Source organism: Caretta caretta, chromosome 14 (assembly GCF_965140235.1).
Source record: "Caretta caretta isolate rCarCar2 chromosome 14, rCarCar1.hap1, whole genome shotgun sequence".
NCBI lineage: Eukaryota > Metazoa > Chordata > Testudines > Cheloniidae > Caretta > Caretta caretta.
In genome coordinates this window covers 5,845,388-5,862,671 of record NC_134219.1, presented here as the reverse complement: position 1 = coordinate 5,862,671, position 17,284 = coordinate 5,845,388, and the positions used below count along the sequence as shown (strand labels likewise).

At 42.6% G+C, this 17,284-nt stretch overlaps 1 protein-coding gene across 1 annotated transcript in view; it reads left to right on the top strand.

Moving 5' to 3' along the window:
• Window positions 1–9,048, top strand: part of KCNJ16 (potassium inwardly rectifying channel subfamily J member 16) — a 48,373-nt gene extending 39,325 nt beyond the window's left edge. Inside the window, exon 3 of the mRNA XM_048818894.2 lies at window positions 6,117–9,048. Within this exon, the coding sequence (XP_048674851.2) occupies window positions 6,238–7,467 (1,230 nt within the window). The 5' untranslated portion in view covers window positions 6,117–6,237 and the 3' untranslated portion in view covers window positions 7,468–9,048. The remainder of the gene's footprint in view (window positions 1–6,116) is intronic.
• The last annotated feature ends 8,236 nt before the right edge of the window (window positions 9,049–17,284 follow it).

Sequence of the window (17,284 nt, the reverse complement as noted above, 5' to 3'; positions counted from 1 at the left end):
ATTGCATGACTTTAAAGTCTGTGCAACTGTCTGGTGCTACATGCTATTTATGTCTGCCTTTTAAAATGTTTAATAAACACTTTTATATTGATATTTTAAGTCTTCTGTCTCTTACTGAGGTTTGGAATGGGTAGTCCAAGAAGGATATTTTTTTTTCTTCTGCCCATCTCAGATCTCAGCCCATACAGAGCTTCTTTTTATTTCTTTGTTTGGATTTTTTTTTAAAAGAACAGTCTTTAAATATGTAAAATGATGTAGGGAAAAGGCAACGCTTATGGGATGCTACTACTAGAACTGAAACAAATATCTGAAGAAACATCTGTTCAGTACAATACTGTTGCCAGTTGGTATATTGCAGCCTTAGCACCCTGGATTGACTGTGATTCAAACATACAAACTGAAGAGAACAAAACGAGGACACAGAATTCATATGAAAGAGAAACGAGAGTAATTTGATTTGAAAAACTTCACTCCGTTGACTTCAGAGGAATTACTCTGCATTTAAACCTCTGACTATGTCTCATTGCGATGGTCCAGATCCTGCTCTTCCTGATATCAGTATTAAAACACACATTGACTTAATCGATGGGCGGAGGGACAGATCAGTGGTTTGAGCATCGGCCTGCTAAACCCAGGATTGTGAGTTCAATCCTTCAGGAGGGTCATTTAGGGATCTGAGGCAAACATTGGGGACTGGTCCTGCTTTGAGCAGGGGGTTGGACTAGATGACCCCCTGAGGTCCCTTCCAACTCTGATGTTCTATGTTGCAGGACCAGCTGTTTAGGCCCTGATCCAGCAAAGAACCTAATCTCATGAGTAGTTTCACTGAAATCAGTGCAAGTACTCACATGCTTAAAGTTAATCACATGCTTAACTGGATAGGTGCCTTAATGCAGATCACTGATTTGAGGATTCCATCACTGGCTGGGACTTGAGCCATGGTGAGGAACTTTGGCTACAAAAGGAATCGTGCTAGAGAAGAAGGTATAATGAGACTTGAGTCAGGAGTGGGTAAGACATTATTTGAAACTGGGACTAGTGAAGACTCTTTCTGTCTGTAGAGGAGGAGAGGGACAAGTTGGGTAAGAACAGGTATCCTAGGGCCAAAAAAGGACTGCTTTGGCAGTCATAGAAAAATAGGGTGAGGGATTAGTGAGATAGTAGCCTACTAGAGCATGTGGATGGATGAAAACTTTCAGACAACCAAGAGATAATCTCAGTACCTTCCTGTGCTGGGAGAAGTAAATGTTCCCTTTGCAGAAGAATAATCAAGGAAAAGGCCTCATTTGAGATTCTTCAACCTATAATAGATTTTGTTTTGTTTTGTTTTTTAAAAAGAGGAACTAGAGTATGAATCAGTTCCAAACCAGTTCTAAATATTTCAGCTCTTCACATTTCTTGTCTCTGAACTGAAAGTCATCCAGGGTTACACAACAATGTACAAAACTGGAAAACTTTCAGCCCCCCCTCCAACATGTGGTGGGAAAGTGTGACGCGATTGCTAAGCCAACGCTAAAGTGAGATTCACTGAATGCATCAGGGGTTAGAGGGAGAGTACACAATTTCATTTGCAGGTTTCAGATTGTTTTCCTTTTGATTTAATCTGATTCTCAGAATAGCATTATTTTGGAACAAAGATTTTCACACTGTTTTGCTTAATATTTTACAACCAGACTGTTGACTGACGTATCATTGAACAAAAATTCACCTCTATTAGTTTACATAATGATGGGGAAACTAGCTTCATCATGGGTGTAACAGCAACTAATAGGGTATTAGGTGAAGGTGCTACAGTACGCTTGATTTAAAGTGACACTGTCACACTCAATAAGCTCAAAATTACGTGATTTAGTTGGAACGCATGTTTACTGTGAGTGTCCAAAGACTTCAGCTGGATGCTCAATGCTCCAAAGCTATTGCTTCTCTGACCAAGTTGACAAAATTCAAATCAGAGTTCAGGTCTTGGGAGATGGCCAAAGAGCATTCAGACACGATGAGAACCCCTCAATACCTTCATCCAACATTGAACCAAATTGGAGCTATTTTGAGATTTGAAAAAAATGTATACATTTTTTCCCTTTGTCTGCTTTTTTTATACGGCTCTTCAGACTTGGGTTCCACTCACGAGAAGAGGTGAAAATAATGATATATACAAGTTTGCATGACTCACATCCTTGTCTGAGAGTCAGAAGACCCGAGTCTATGCTTGACTCTGCCACTGACCTCTTTGTGACCTTGGAGAAGTTATTTCACCTCTATGCATTACTCCCCCTTCTGCCTTTTGTCTGTCTGGTTAATTTCGGGGGTAGATTTTCAAATGCACCAGTGTGAGGTAGGTGCTCAGCTCCAATCATTATAGCTCTTTTGGACAGGGACTGTCTCTCAAAGTTGGATCCTGATCTTGGTTCAAATAATTAAGAAGAGAGTTCTGATCTCTGGCCTGATTTCTAGACCTCTGGGGTTCATATAGAAGCTTTGGATCAACCTCTGAAGCTAGGGATGTTTACCCTCACGGAATCTCTATCCCTTCTGAAATTTGTCCATTGCTATGCACCTTCCTACCCAGCTCAGCCTTACTGCTCCATTTCTAGCAGCAACCAGTTTTCTTTCTTTCTTTCTTTCTTTCTTTCTTTCTTTCTTTCTTTCTTTCTTTCTTTCTTTCTTTCTTTCAGATACAATAACAAGAAGTAAATCTACTCAGCAAGAGTCTTGTAAATTTCGACACACTTCCTGCGCTGATGAAGAGAGCAAAATGGTTGGAGAGGAGAGAGGAGGAGGGGAAAGAAAAAAGAGGATTATGATGTTCATGCTCATGGCCAGGAACAAAAAAAGAGTTAGTGTGTTAGCACAAAAATGTTCCTTGGCAATATCTGAGATTCATTTGCAGCAACTGATCCATGAGCTTTAGTGAGAGGAGCATGTCTCAGAATCAATTCTTTTTCTGTTAATCTTTACTAGATGGCAAAACCTTTAGTCCAGTTCATAGAATTTCATGTGTCTTTTCAGACAAGGTTTCATCCATTCCTTTTAGGAGGACAATTTTACGGGATCATAGAAATGTAGGTCTGAAAGGGAGCTCAGTAGGTCATCTCGTCCATCCCTTCATGCTGAGGCAAAGAGCAAAATAGACTCACTTAAAAGATTTTGGAGCAGAAGTCCCATTGTAGGTAAATGGGATGTATGCGCCTAAGTCCCTTAGCTTCTTTTGAAAAATCTCTCCATTAAAAGGCAAATAATAATAGTCCTCACATTATTCTACAAAAGGAATAATGACACAATGGATTTAGACCAGAACTTGGAGCCAATAATATCTGAGTTCAGAGTCTAGCTCGATCTTTGATTTGTTATTGGAAAGTCATGTGACTTCTCTGTATCTCAATTTCCCCATTGATAAAAGGGGATTAAAATACTGACCCATCTATTTTAGGGTATTGGAAGATGGGCTTTAATACTTTGAAGATACATTCAATATCATCGGTCAATATAAAATATTTACTACATGAAATTTACTCATAGGTCAACCTTAACATGTTCAGATTTTTTTCATATTATTGGCTTGGTTTTTCTTTAATCACAAATCTAAGATACAGGGCAAGATATTTTAAAATACCTAAATGACTTAGGAGCCTAAATTGCAGACTTTCAATGGAATTTGGGCTGCTAAATCACATAGCTGCTTTTGAAAATTGTTACCTACAGTTTTGTTGCATGTCTTCACGATAATGCCAAAAATACTTACATACTAATATTCATGAATGTATAGATAATACTATTTGTAACACAGTAGTATGTAGAGGCCTGAACTGAAATCAAAGTCCCATTGTGTTAAGCATTGTACAAGCATATGTTCAAATACTGTTCCTGGCATCTCACACGTTACTGTAAAATCAAAGCTCTCCAGGGCTTTATGTGCAGTAGAATGTGCTTGAGAAGAAACCGGTTGCCAGCACCATTAGAATTTAAGATGGTTCCAATGGAATGCCATTTTTCAAACATGATGATTTTCTGTTGGAAGCAGTAGAGAGCAGAGTCAACTCAGTAGCCCTTGATTTATGAACTGTTTTCTTGCTCTCAGAATCCCATGATGTTTGTGGTTTCTTAAGGAACTATTGTTTGAACCAGTCAACAAGAACAACAATTATAACCCTAAGCATGTTTTTTCATTTGAAATCATATTGGTCTTTGATCAGATTTTGCCTCATTTTCACACCTCACATCATGGAGTATTTTCAAATAATAAAACTGTTCCCAACTTTTGTTCGTTGTTCAACGGCAACTTATTAAATGGTAGGTCAAGAGTCTGCAATGGACGACACTACAGTGCATATTTAAAGCCACAAGTAAAAGCAAATCATACAAATGTTTCCAAAGACTGTGTTCCAAGGAGTATTTTTGGAAACATTCATGTTGTATTTTTTAATGAAGGCCACATTCTGAGGCTACGACACCATATGTCACATTCATTTTTGTACCAAAAGGGAAAAAAGAAAAAAGAAAAAGAAAGAAAAGGAAAGTATGTTTGGCTTTTAAGTGTTTTTGGAATAGTGTCTAAGCATGCCTATCATTCTCTTCAGATGTAAGAAGAATTTTTGGCCTGTTAATTTAGCTCATCCAATATTCCTCTCTATGGGACAGCTTCTCCAGTATCTTGAATCTTGCGTGGTCATTTACGCCCATGCAAAATGACTACAGAGTTGGTGGAAAATACCCAGGCTGGTTGACCAATGTTTTATTTCCTTCCATGGGAAAGTTTCACTTTTCATTGGAAAACCTAAAGCTAAAAATGTTCAGCTAAAAACTTAAAAAAACAGAGGGTGGGGGAGAAGGAACACTGGTTTTTGGTTGAAAAATCTGATTTTTTTGAGGAGAGCAAGCACTTTCAACAAAGAATGTTGTTCAGTTGAAAACTCAGTTTTCTGTCAAAAAAGTTATGCTTGAAAATTTTCAGCCAGCCCTACAATCAACTCTGATTTGTTGGTGTTTCAAACCCACTAGGCATGGGTATACATAACCATGAAATGTGCCAGGCATTGGTTAGTCAGTACCTCAGTCTCTCTTTTATTACATGTTGCAATGTGACATGATTATAGGCCCCTATTCACCTCTGACTCAAACCAGTTTTATACCAGTCAAACCCCACTAATGTCAATGGAGTTACCCCTGATTTACAGCAATGTGAGAGGAGAATCTGGTCCACTGATGTCATGTATATGATGTCATCTGCTTAGCCCTAGGTAGAAAAGAGGTTTAGCCCCTTCTAGCAATATAACTAGCAGAACTTTGCAAAACTGTGGAAGAAAAACTTCAGCAAGCTAGCATAGTCCTTCTGGAGCTTGGTGGGCCATCAAGAGCTTAGAAGACTGTGCATGTGTGAAATACTCTCCCATGTTGGTATGATACTGGGAATGATGATTCAGGTCTACGTTCTTTTTTCAGTTATACAGTTATACATCCCAAGTATGTCTATTGACTTCAGCTGAGTTTCTCGGAATTTGCAGCCATGTCACTGAGAGCAGAAGTTGGCCCTCGGAACCAAATTTTGAAATGTAGGTGCTTACGTTCATTTTCAATGGACTGTTTCAGTTGACACTTAACACTTCAGTAAGGTATCAGTGTGCCTGTGAGCTCCCCTGAGTGCCTCAGTCTGTAATTGGGCAACCAGATTTAGGTTTCTAAGCTTGGCAACTGGGTGCATCATTTCAAGAATCTCTCTATTCTAGCTCATTCATTCCAGCTCTTTCTTCAAAAGGTCCATCTGCAGGTGCTTGTCATTCCTATTAAGGCTTCATGGTAATCCAGCCTGACCAAATGCTACTTGTGAGAAACATTAGAAATATAATATATAAAATAGAAAAAAGAAATCTTCTTTGTTGTCCATTTTGATGGGATAAAAAATCTTTAAAAAGTTCAGGAAATTGCCAGAAAGTTTTATTTTCCAAGTACAGTCCCAAATTAATGATGTTTTCTGAGGTGAGAGGCATAATCAATACTTAATATTTGTACAACTTAATAGGAGTTACTGAAACCATAGAGGTAATGTGCATAGTTTAGGTGTCACAGAAAGTCCAGCATAGGAAATCAAAAGTAAACTTTCTTCTCTTCTTTTTCTTTTGTAGATTTCAAATGAGGAGAGAGAATAATTAGCCACTGGAACCACGGATGTGTCCAGCGACCTGGGGCCACTGAGCCGACACAAGACAGATGACTGAGCACTGTGATCACTAGAGGCTTGTAAACATGCAAGGAAATAAGCTCAGCTACCAAAACTCTGCCCAAGAATGCACCACAATGGGGGCAAAAAAAATGCGGAAGAGATTTCTCCACAAGGATGGCAGCTGCAATGTGTATTTCAAACACATCTTTGGAGAATGGGAGAGCTACGTGGCTGATATATTCACCACACTAGTGGACATCAAATGGCGCCATATGTTTGTGATATTCTCTTTATCTTACATTCTTTCTTGGCTGTTCTTCGGCTTGGTCTTTTGGCTTATAGCAATCCAACATGGAGATTTAGTACATGATGAAGAAATGACCCCTTGTGTTGATAAGGTGCATAGCTTCACAGGAGCATTCTTATTCTCACTTGAAACCCAGACAACCATAGGCTATGGCTTTCGTTGCGTCACTGAAGAGTGCTCTGTAGCGATCCTCATGGTGGTCCTACAGTCAGTATTAAGCTGTATTATTGACACATTCATTATTGGAGCTGCCTTGGCTAAAATGGCCACAGCTCGAAAGAGAGCTCAGACCATCCGCTTCAGCTACTATGCCACTGTAGGCCTAAGAGATGATAAACTCTGCCTCATGTGGCGCATTGGTGATTTCCGGCCAAACCACATGGTTGAAGGCACAGTAAGAGCTCAGCTTCTGCGCTACATGGAAGATAAGGAAGGGAGAATGACAATGGAATACAAGGACTTGAAGTTACTAAATTACCAGGTCATACTTGTTACACCAGTGACCATCGTTCATGAAATTGACCATGACAGCCCTTTATACGGTCTAGATCGGAAAGCTTTGGCCAAAGACAGTTTTGAAATCTTGGTTACATTTGTCTACACTGGGGATTCAACTGGAACTTCACACCAGTCTAGAAGTTCATACGTCCCCCGAGAAATCCTTTGGGGACACAGGTTCAACAATGTCTTGCAGGTGAGGAAAAAATACTACAACGTGGATTGCCTACAGTTTGAGGAAACCACGGAAATTTATGCTCCCTATTGCAGTGCAAAGATTCTGGATAGGAAGGAACATGAATGGAACAGAACTAAGAAAACATTGGACAGAGGAACAAGTACATCAACACTGGAGGTCAGAGATACATCATTTAAGGCAGTTGCCCTCATCAGCAGTTCTGAAGATCCAGAAGATCTAATGAAAGCTGTCAAACAAGATTCTAGAGAACTTCCTCATCAGAAAGATCCATTGACCTTAAATAAAATCTTAGCAAAGTCCAAGATCTAGCTATTCATTGCCATTAAAATTACTGCCCCAACTGTTCCCTAAGCAGCCTGTAAAATATAACCACTGTTGAACTCCATACACAAAAGTATTTACATAATAAATCTAATTCTAAGTGTATTAGAGAATGAAAACAATATAATGTACCCTGTAGGTAGATTTTTCAAAGCTACTTAATTTATTTGGATGGCCAATTCCCAAATTAATGGGATCTGGGTATCCATCATCTCACTGTGGCTTTGAAAATCCCAAACAATTTCTCCATTCAAAACCTGAACATATATTGTATTTTGAATCTCAAAATTGTAGATGATATTTTTTTGCAAAGATTCTTTTTGAAAATGTTTGGGAAATTTGGTTGTTTTGAAATCAGCATATACAGTGGTAGAATCTTTTGAAAAATCATGTTTTTGAAGACAAAATCCATAATATGGTAATGAGAACAGATCTATAATATGGTCACAGTGATGAACTCTGACAAGATTCTTTGCAACGCTCAGGAAGTGAAACCCAGGAGCTGTAACATAAAACAATATTGTTGCCTTGCTTTTGTTATTTGTTCTCCCTTTATCTGATCACTTTGGTATTCTGGATTCTATTCTGAACCCTTAATACAGATTCCCTTGTTAATCCGGTTTTCACAGCAGTCCACCTGTAATCTCCTCTGCATTATCTACAGTGTACGTCTGTTACAATTAATACAGTTCCTTGCATGGAACACTTTTCCAACAAGAAAAGGTGTCTCTGGAAACAGAACTATTGAACTGATGATGATGGGCGATTACTTGTTACCGGGTATGATCATCTTCCATGGGAGTTATGGGTCCTCAGGTGGCTAATAAGGCCAATCCTTGAACCACAAGTTCTATTACGATGAGGGCAGATGTTTTCAGGCTCAGCAGGAGGCTGTGGATCATGACCAACTGGCTGTTGACTGGAAGCCAGTCTCTCCTTCCTCCTGCACCTCTTATCCTCTTCAGCTTGTTGGCGAGGAAGTTCAAAATGCAGGGGAACATCACGTAGGACTTCACTACATTTTAAGCGATCCTGGACAAGTGTCTCCCAAGTGTCAATGTCGATATTACACTTTTTTAGGTTGTCCTTCAGCAAGTCCTTATAACGCTTCAGTTGTCCACCCACATTACGCTGCCCCTCTTTTAGCTGAGGGAACAGGACCTGTTTTGGGAGGCGATGGTCTGGCATATGGACAACATGACCAGTCCAGCGAAATTGCTGATGGATGATCATTGCCTCGATACTGGAGGTCTTTGCCTCTTCCAGAACACTAATATTGGTGTGCCTGTCTTCCCATTTGATCTTCAGAATCTTACAAAGAGAGTGTTGATGGTGCCTCTCAAGGACTTGCAAGTGGTGTCTATAGGTTGTCCAAGTTTCGACCCCATACAACAGTGTTGGGAGAATAACGGCTTGATAAACAAGAAGCTTGGTGAACTATTGAACTATGCACTTTGCAAATGCATTAAACCCATTTGGGGATTTTTCATTCTCTATCACCAATTGCTGGTCTGGCAAACACCTAAATGAGTAGATTTACTCATGTAATAAAGCAACATGTGTGAGTAAGTGTTTGTGGAAGAGGGTTTTATACTTAGGGTTTCATTATATACAAGTTCACAATAAGCAGGTTGCCCTTTTCTGTAAATGTCTACTGCTAATCAAATCCAGAGTACAGTCATATGCTTCCTGCTGTAGATACAGATATAGATGTGTGTGTGTGTACAAGAATGTATGTTCTGAGGCATAAGCCAACTGATGTGGGTTAGGAAGAAACTTCTTCTGTGGGCAGGTTAATTCCTAACAGTCCGCTACAGCAATTCTTACAGATTTATCTGAAGCATCTGAGGCTAGCCATTGTTGGATACAGCCTGGGAATGCATGCGTTGGCTTTTCATTAATGAAGACACAGGAATAAAGAAATGCATTAAGGGAGAGTGTATGCTTCTGCCACATACAACCCATGATGGCATATCCTCTCTGGATCAGAGCGTTTGCAGCTTCCATGTCTTGTGCACTGAAGATGTCATGGAAAGATTGTCAGGGCGCAAGGGGGTACAGCTGTAGGATGAGAATTTAAAAACAAAAGTGAAGTCCTCAACATTATAAATACATTCCAGGGACGCCTCTTATCAAGAAGGCACAGAACAACCCATCTACAACCCTGTGCTATAGGTGACTTCCACTAGGTATCCCCCTCATCTAAAGTGACCATCCAAGGTTAACATCTGACCTTTATTTGATCCTGGGCTGTTAGCCAAAGAAGCATATCGAGCCCCACTTTCCTTGGTGTTGAGGGCCCTTTTATAGTGGAACTTGGGTGGTTCCACTGTGTAAGCTAGGGGACTAGCTAAAGGTGTGAATGGGGCACAGAACCACGGTCTAGCATGGAGTCCCATTTCACACAAACTTCCCCTATGATGTCATGCAGTGGGCAGGGCATGGCTGGCTCCTGGTTGAATCTTCCATCCTCCCTCCCATAACGGGACTTTGCAAACTCCTGCAGTGGCTGCTTCTGTCCAAATGGCACCACAGCCTGGTGGTGGGTGAGAAAGACGGCTTTTCGCTTCCCACTGGCTCTGGGTATCATCCCCGTGCCACACTGGGAACTAGATGGAGAATTTGCCCCTGAAAAGCACGCAGCTTTTTCTCACTCACATCATCAGCGGAAAAATGGGCATAGGGTCTGCACCAAAACCCATTGAAGTTAATGGGAATCTTTTCACCCACTGATCACGGGCCCACAAAGAGCGAGGTGGTGCCTTTCAGCTATGGCCCGGCGATGGGGGCAGGTGGAATTATTTGCTCAGCGGGAACTCCCCAAGGCAATACGCCCTGACTTTTGCAGAGTTCTGGAGAAAGGATTGGGGTGGTGGGGAATGTAGCTGCTATGCAGCCGTTTACAAGGTTGCAGCACATGCTCCTTGTACAGAGGCAGATCTGAAGATTAGGGCAAAAGGGCAAAGGCCTGTATGTAGCTCATCCCTTTGCCGCCCACCGTGGAGAGACTAGGAGAGACTGGCTGCACCAGCAGACTGGGCTCTGAACTGAACAGCCAGTTTGTCTCTTCCCTTTATCCAGGTAATTTTATTTATTTTATTGCAGCAGAACATGTGTGATACTGTGAATTGTTGACTAGAAAGTAAAAATCTCTTTGCAGTGATCTCATTAGCACAGGCTGCATCTCAGTTATTTTCTCCGCAAGCTCAGAACTATTGTTCTGAAGTCAAGGTTAGTTTATGATACAGGGAATATAATAAGAGCTTATTATTAAAAAAAAACAAAAACATTTTTCCAGATCCGCCCACCACCATTCATTCAGCCAGTTGCCATTTCCTTCCCCATTATCATATATCATTTAGCGCATGTGAAGTCAGTTTTCAGATGGGGAACATAATGTATAATCCCGTTGTTTACTTCTCATTTCTAAACACTGCGCAGGAGGTCTGACTTTGGCTCTCTTTCGAACATGAAGCATTAAGCTGTACAGTCATTTCAGCAAATCGCAGGTGCAATACTGCGCACTGAAGGTGTATTTGTAGGAACAAAGCTGGGTTGTGAACACTTGATAGACATTTTTTAAAAGTTTCTGCTGTTTTTAATCTGGGAGAATGCACACAGAAGGGGGTTGGGAGCAGGGTGACAATTTTAGGCAGCCCATTTAGGCTACATTTTAACAGCTCACTCTCGTTTTCAAACCATCAAGAAAGCAAGTGAAATAACATGTAGGATAAGAACAAGTCCAGAGACTAAAGGAGTGAAGCAATCCTTGTATCGACATTAGGGCCAAGACAGAAAATTTGGATCTGGATTTTGTTCAACTCCGCTCCTTCTCCCCCTCTCCCCCCAAACATTGATCCAGATTCTGGTTCCAGCAAGTTGGAGCCTGCTTATAAGGTCAAATCCTAGTTCTATTGGAGTTGAATGGAAATGAATCAAAGAAGCAGCATGTAGAGTTGGTACTAAACTGGAAAATTCACATCTGGATTTTGATCACTGCCAAATTCAGAACGGATTTCTGATTCTTGCATATCTCTAGGAGTGTTCATCTTTTTCTGCAAATGTGGTATTTATGTTGTTACCCATACTCACTTCACACACATTCGCAATGAAACCCCAAAGTACCTCAAAACTCATTCAGGTTCCATTTCAAACCCAAATCAAAAGATTCCCAAGCCATCAGGCCGCACGTGGGTCCAGAATGGAATCAAACTGGGACAGCCAAGGTTCTGACGTAAATGGCAGTTCGGCGTTATGGTTTTCAGGTGAAAATCAGTCCCATCACTTTCCTTCGCAAAGGAAACCCCCATGTAGACTGGACCAGAACCAAAGTTTTGCACCAACCTATATGAAGCAATACAACTGAATTTCATAGAGCTCTAGCTGGACTTCATACAACTAGTGGAAATTCGGTAGGTTGCCAGTGGATGGCAGACATGCAGGGCTGGTAGACCTCGGTTTCCATTTACAGACAAGGGAGGTAAGAAATCAAATCCCCTGGGTTTGCTCTTTGGCATTGACACACTGTAAAGATGAAGCGTCTGACACACACAAAAATAATCATCTGACGTTAGCTCACTCATAGCCAGTGAGACATATTTTTGGTCATCTGTGCGCCACCTTGTGGCCATAACAGGATACAGGCCTGAGCAGTCATTAAGCATGCTGGCCCCACTTTGCTTCATGACTGATGCCGAGGTATATAATTAAACATTTCTGGAAACCACCTACTAGCAGAAAAGGGCTATAGACTAAAAATAATTCCTAAAGCTCAGCCCAGAGAATCCATCCCTTCTCTTTCCATTCATCTTAGCTATTTCCCATGTGCCCATCTCTACAAAATCTGACCACCACTGTAGCCAATAACAACATTTAGGATACATAGAATGCTCCAAATATTCAAAGCACTGTACATGCATCAACCAATTTGTTGTCCTGATATGCCTATGCACTACATTAAAAAGTGTTTTTATAACACATCACAAATGGGAAAGCTACGACAGCAATTATATGGCATTGCCCAAATACAGGATTAGAACTCAGAGCTTCCTAAACCTGACCCTTATCCTCAATCCATTAGACACCACCACCTCATTGCAATAAATCAAAGCTCAGTGAATAAATAATGTTGCTATAAATACTGATTCCACACATGTTCAGTCCCTCTGATTTATACTGTATCATTCCTTTTATATATAGAAGCAGAACTGGAGGGTTGCTTGATTTGCCACCATAGGTTTATATAACCAGCCAAAACTGGCTACACTCCACCAGGGACCTTTCCAATAGAACAACAATCTATTTACAGTCAAAGATACTTACTTCAATGTGTATCAGTGACAAGAAGTTACATGTTGCCAGTCTGTTTGGCTCTGCATGTGTGAGCCCAAGGGCTATCAAGATACTTCATCAAATACAACTACAAAGTATCACTATATGCCTATAACGGTAAATAATACAGAAGAATAGGCAGACTCTAAAATGGAAATACCATAATGATCACTTCACACTCAATGCTCCCTTCACTGTGCATAGCTGAACACAAATATTCAAACAAGTGCCTTTGTGCTTTCTTCCATGCTGCATGGGAGGAGCTCCCTGTAAACATCTGCAGTGCAACCCCCTTGTCTTCCTTCAGATCCCTACTTAAAACTCTCCTGTACCATGGTGCCCACAGAAAACTTGACAATGGTCAGGCAGCTGGAGTCACTGTTTTGCATGCTGAGCTGTATTGTCTCACTGTTTCCTTGTGTACTCTCTGTCTGTTGTCTCTCATCTCATATTTTGATTGTAAGCTTCTCGGGGCAGGGGCCATCTTTTTGTTATGCATTTGTACAGCACCTAACACAATGGGGCGCCTTGGGTCTATGACTGGTGTCTCCAGGTGCTACTACAATACAAAAATGAACAGCACAAAGACAGGCAGGCCAAAGTCCCAGTAAGGTCACCGACCTACACTGATCATGTCAGATATGACCAGCGCTCATTCCCATCATTGTCATGTATATAGGCAGCCTGTTTGGGGTGTGCCATAGCAGTGATTCTCAACCTTTCCAGACTACTGCAACCCTTTCAGGAGTCCGAACCCCGATCCCCGCTGCCCAGGGCTTAAGCATATAACTTAGCTTTTGGGGCCCCAGGGAATTTCCCTGCTTGTCACCCTCTAATGTCCGTCTGGCACTTACAACCCCTCTAAACCTCTCCTGAGACCTCCCTCGGGGTCACAACACCCAAGTTGAGATAAATTGATCTAGATGAGTTGATGTACCCCTGGGAAGACCTCTGGGTACTTTGTACCTCCCTGATGGAGAACCACTGTGCTATAGGATTTTAAGTTTTGTATGAAATATGGTTAGTTTTAATGCGTGTAAAAGCTCTCACAGCTTAGGATGGGCACCAACACCAGAAAATGCAAATAGATGGATAAGTCCTTCCTCAAGGTAGAAAGCTGGAAAAGACTCTTATCAATATACCCTAGGGGAAAACTTCCCTCTCAGCCCAAATTTAGAGCTAGATTCTGCTATCCTTATTCATGCTGAGTAAAATCAGCCCCACTGATTTCAGTGGGACTGCTCCCAGAGTAAAGCACAGCACAGTAGTATGTGACTAGGGAGGCAGATTCTGGTAAACACCTCACCAGTTAATCACCACGGCTATAGGTTAAAATCCCCTCTCTCTGTTTGGCTAGTCACCAGCCTGTTCACAAAGACATGAATCCCCTCCCCACTGGGTTTTGTTTTATATGTTTGTGGGTGTCACAGTGTGTTGAGCGCCCCACTAACACTCAGGACAGCAGCATCTACTCTCGAAGGGCCCAGCAGCTCTTTCTCCGCCCTCTCTCTTCTTCTTCTTCTGGGGGAAGTCATAAGACACACACTGGCACTGAAGGGGACAGTCTTCCATTAGGAAGGCCAATGCAAGAGATGCACCAGGATCACTTTTAAAACTGCATCATATCTGCTATTTCAGGATGCAGGTACAATGCTGCAGGAGATGCAATCATCGCAGAGTGGAAGGTGTGTGTGTGTGTGTGAGAGAGAGAGAGAGAGAGATAAATAGCTCCTCTGCCCTAGTTAAGTTGGCTTTATTAAAATGGAACAGAGAGGGCTAAATTAACCTCAAGTTTCACCCCCATGAAAGATGTGCTATTTCACCAGCAGTGAATTTGGTCCAGTGTAATTACCATACTGCTAATTTCACCAGAGCTGATAAGAGCACGGGAACAGCAGGACCATATAAAGGGAAGACTCACACACAGCTGATCTATATGTAAGGGGACTCTTTCCCCCTTACTAACATTCAGTGCGGGTGTTTTAGTTGCTAGCTCCCAGTACTAAAAAGGGGGAACGGTTGATGGGGAATCAGGAACCTGAGACTGACAGCCCCCAGGAACAATGGGGAGAGGCCAATGCTCCAGGTCAGCCTGAATGACAGGGCGAGCCAGGCTAATCAGGGAGTCAGGAGGCCAGGGAGGTCCCATCCTCCGTGTGAGCTGGATTTGCCTGGGTCAGACAGAGTGGGGCCGAGCTAAGGAGAAAGCAGGGGCCCGAGCTGAGCTGGGGAGCAGAGCTGGGCCAGATCCAGAGAGAGCAGCCCCTGTCCTGGGAGCAGAGCTGTAGCCCCAGAGCCAGAGGCACAGCCCCGAGAGAGCAGACTTGCCCTGGAGCAGAGCTGCAGCAACCAGAGCCAGAGGGGCCAGAGAAGCAGCCCAGGGAGCTGGAGGCAGAGCAGCAGCAGTGTTGAGACCAAGTGGTGGAGCTGGGGCTGGAGCAGTCCGGAACTGGGGAGAGCGAGGGGGACCCTGGGCAGCGGGCCCAGCACAGGGAGACGCCTCAGCCAAGGGGCTCTGCAGGCCAGGCTTGGATCGTAACCCCGACAGGGCGCGGGCGGCACTGGGAAGAAGGGTCCTAACACTGAGAGCGTGTGGCCACCCCCAGAGCGAGTGTCCAACCCACAGCATCCCTACAGCACAGCCAGGGCCTGCGAAGGGGCCTGGGACCTACAAGGAACAGACTGTGAACCGCCCGGACGTACCAGAGACACTGTTTGTGATGTTCCCTGCCACAGAGCGGGCTGATGTGTTTCCTTTAACCTTTCCCATTTTTCCTTAATTTTTAAAATTAATTGTTGATTAAATAAACTTGCATTTGCTTTAACTTGTATGTAATGGTCAGTGGGTCAGAGAAGTGCCCAGTGCAGAGAGAGTACCCCGGAGTGCGGACACCCGAGCCCCTGTCCTAGGTGACCACACAGGGTTGGGGGTCAAGCCCCCCCCCCCCCCCGGAATCCTGGGCCCAGGCTTGTTGGGGTTACGAGGACTCTGCCAGACAGGAGAGTGGAAGGGGAGTCCTCAAGGGCAGGGAGACCAATGGGTAAAGGAAGTGGGAGCGAGGACTCAAATCCTTTTGCTAGCCCAGTTCACCGGGCTAGTGCAGAAGCCAGGAAAGTTCCCCACAATAGCGGGACTATTCCCTCGCTTACATATAATTATGGATCCCTTTTATGAGCACAGGAAGAACAGAAAAACTGCTCTGTTGAACTGGCTGCATCTATTATGTGGTTACCTCGGTTTAACTATGACACTCAGGTGTGAGAGTATTTCACATCCCTGAGTGATGTAGAAGGGTCGATCTAATTTTTAAGTGTAGACCAGGCCCGAGTCCCTCTTTGTGCTGTGTTTCCTGCTTCTCTTTCAAACACCCTCACCCTCGGTGAACCAATACCCAGCAAAGTCCTCTACTCACATACTTCTAATTTCTGGCTGGGCTCATGTACCCCTTTGTCCTAGGTGAGAGCTGCTATAAAGAAGCCTGGTTCCCACAGCCATCCTAAATGAAGGGCGGTGGCCACACCCACCAGCCTAATCATGCTTCGCTCAGCCCACAACATGGATTTGACTAATGTGTCAGGTTCGATTCGTTCTCTGTCTCTCATCCTTTCTCCTTTGTCTATGATTGGGGCCATTATCAGGTGTTCTACCCCAATGGCTCTCAACCCTTTTGGACGACTGTCCCCCTTTCAGAAGTCTGATTTGTCTCGCATACCCCCAAGTTTCACCTCACTTAAAAACCACTTGCTTATAAAATCAGACACAAAAATACAGAAGTGTCACAGCACACTGTTACTGACAAATCGCTTACTTTCTCCTTTGTACCATATAATTATAAAATAAATCCTTTGGAATATAACTATTGTACTTACATTTCAGTGTATAGTATATAGAGCAGTATAAACCAGTCATTATCTGCATGAAATTTTCATTTGTAATGACTTCACTCGTGCTTTTTTATATAGCCTGTTGTAAAACTGGGCAAATATCTAGATGAGTTGATGCACCCCCTGGAAGACCTCTGCAAACCCCCAAGGGGTCTGTGTACCCCTGGTTGAGAACCCCTATCCTACAATATTTGTTAAATCAGAATAGCATGCGTTTCAGATGTGGAGTTCTGCAAATTCACTCTTCCAGGCCCCAATACAGGAAAACCGTTAAGCATGTGCGTAAATCCATCCCAATTCAGGAGAGTGCTTAACCCCGGTGCTTAAGCACTGTGCTGAAAAAAGATGGTTTCCCGTAACAAGGCCCCAGTAAAAGAACAGAAAGTTGGAATATGACCTATTTTTTCAAATTAACACAGCTGTTGAATACTTGCAAAGATCTTCACTCATGAATGAATTACAGACTGAGAATTATTTGCAGAAGTTTTTCACGGGATTATTACGGATGAGCAAGTAACTGGGGAAAATCATGACCTGTTCGCATCCACTCCGCAAACAGCAAAAGAGAGGACATTTGCCCACGAAGATT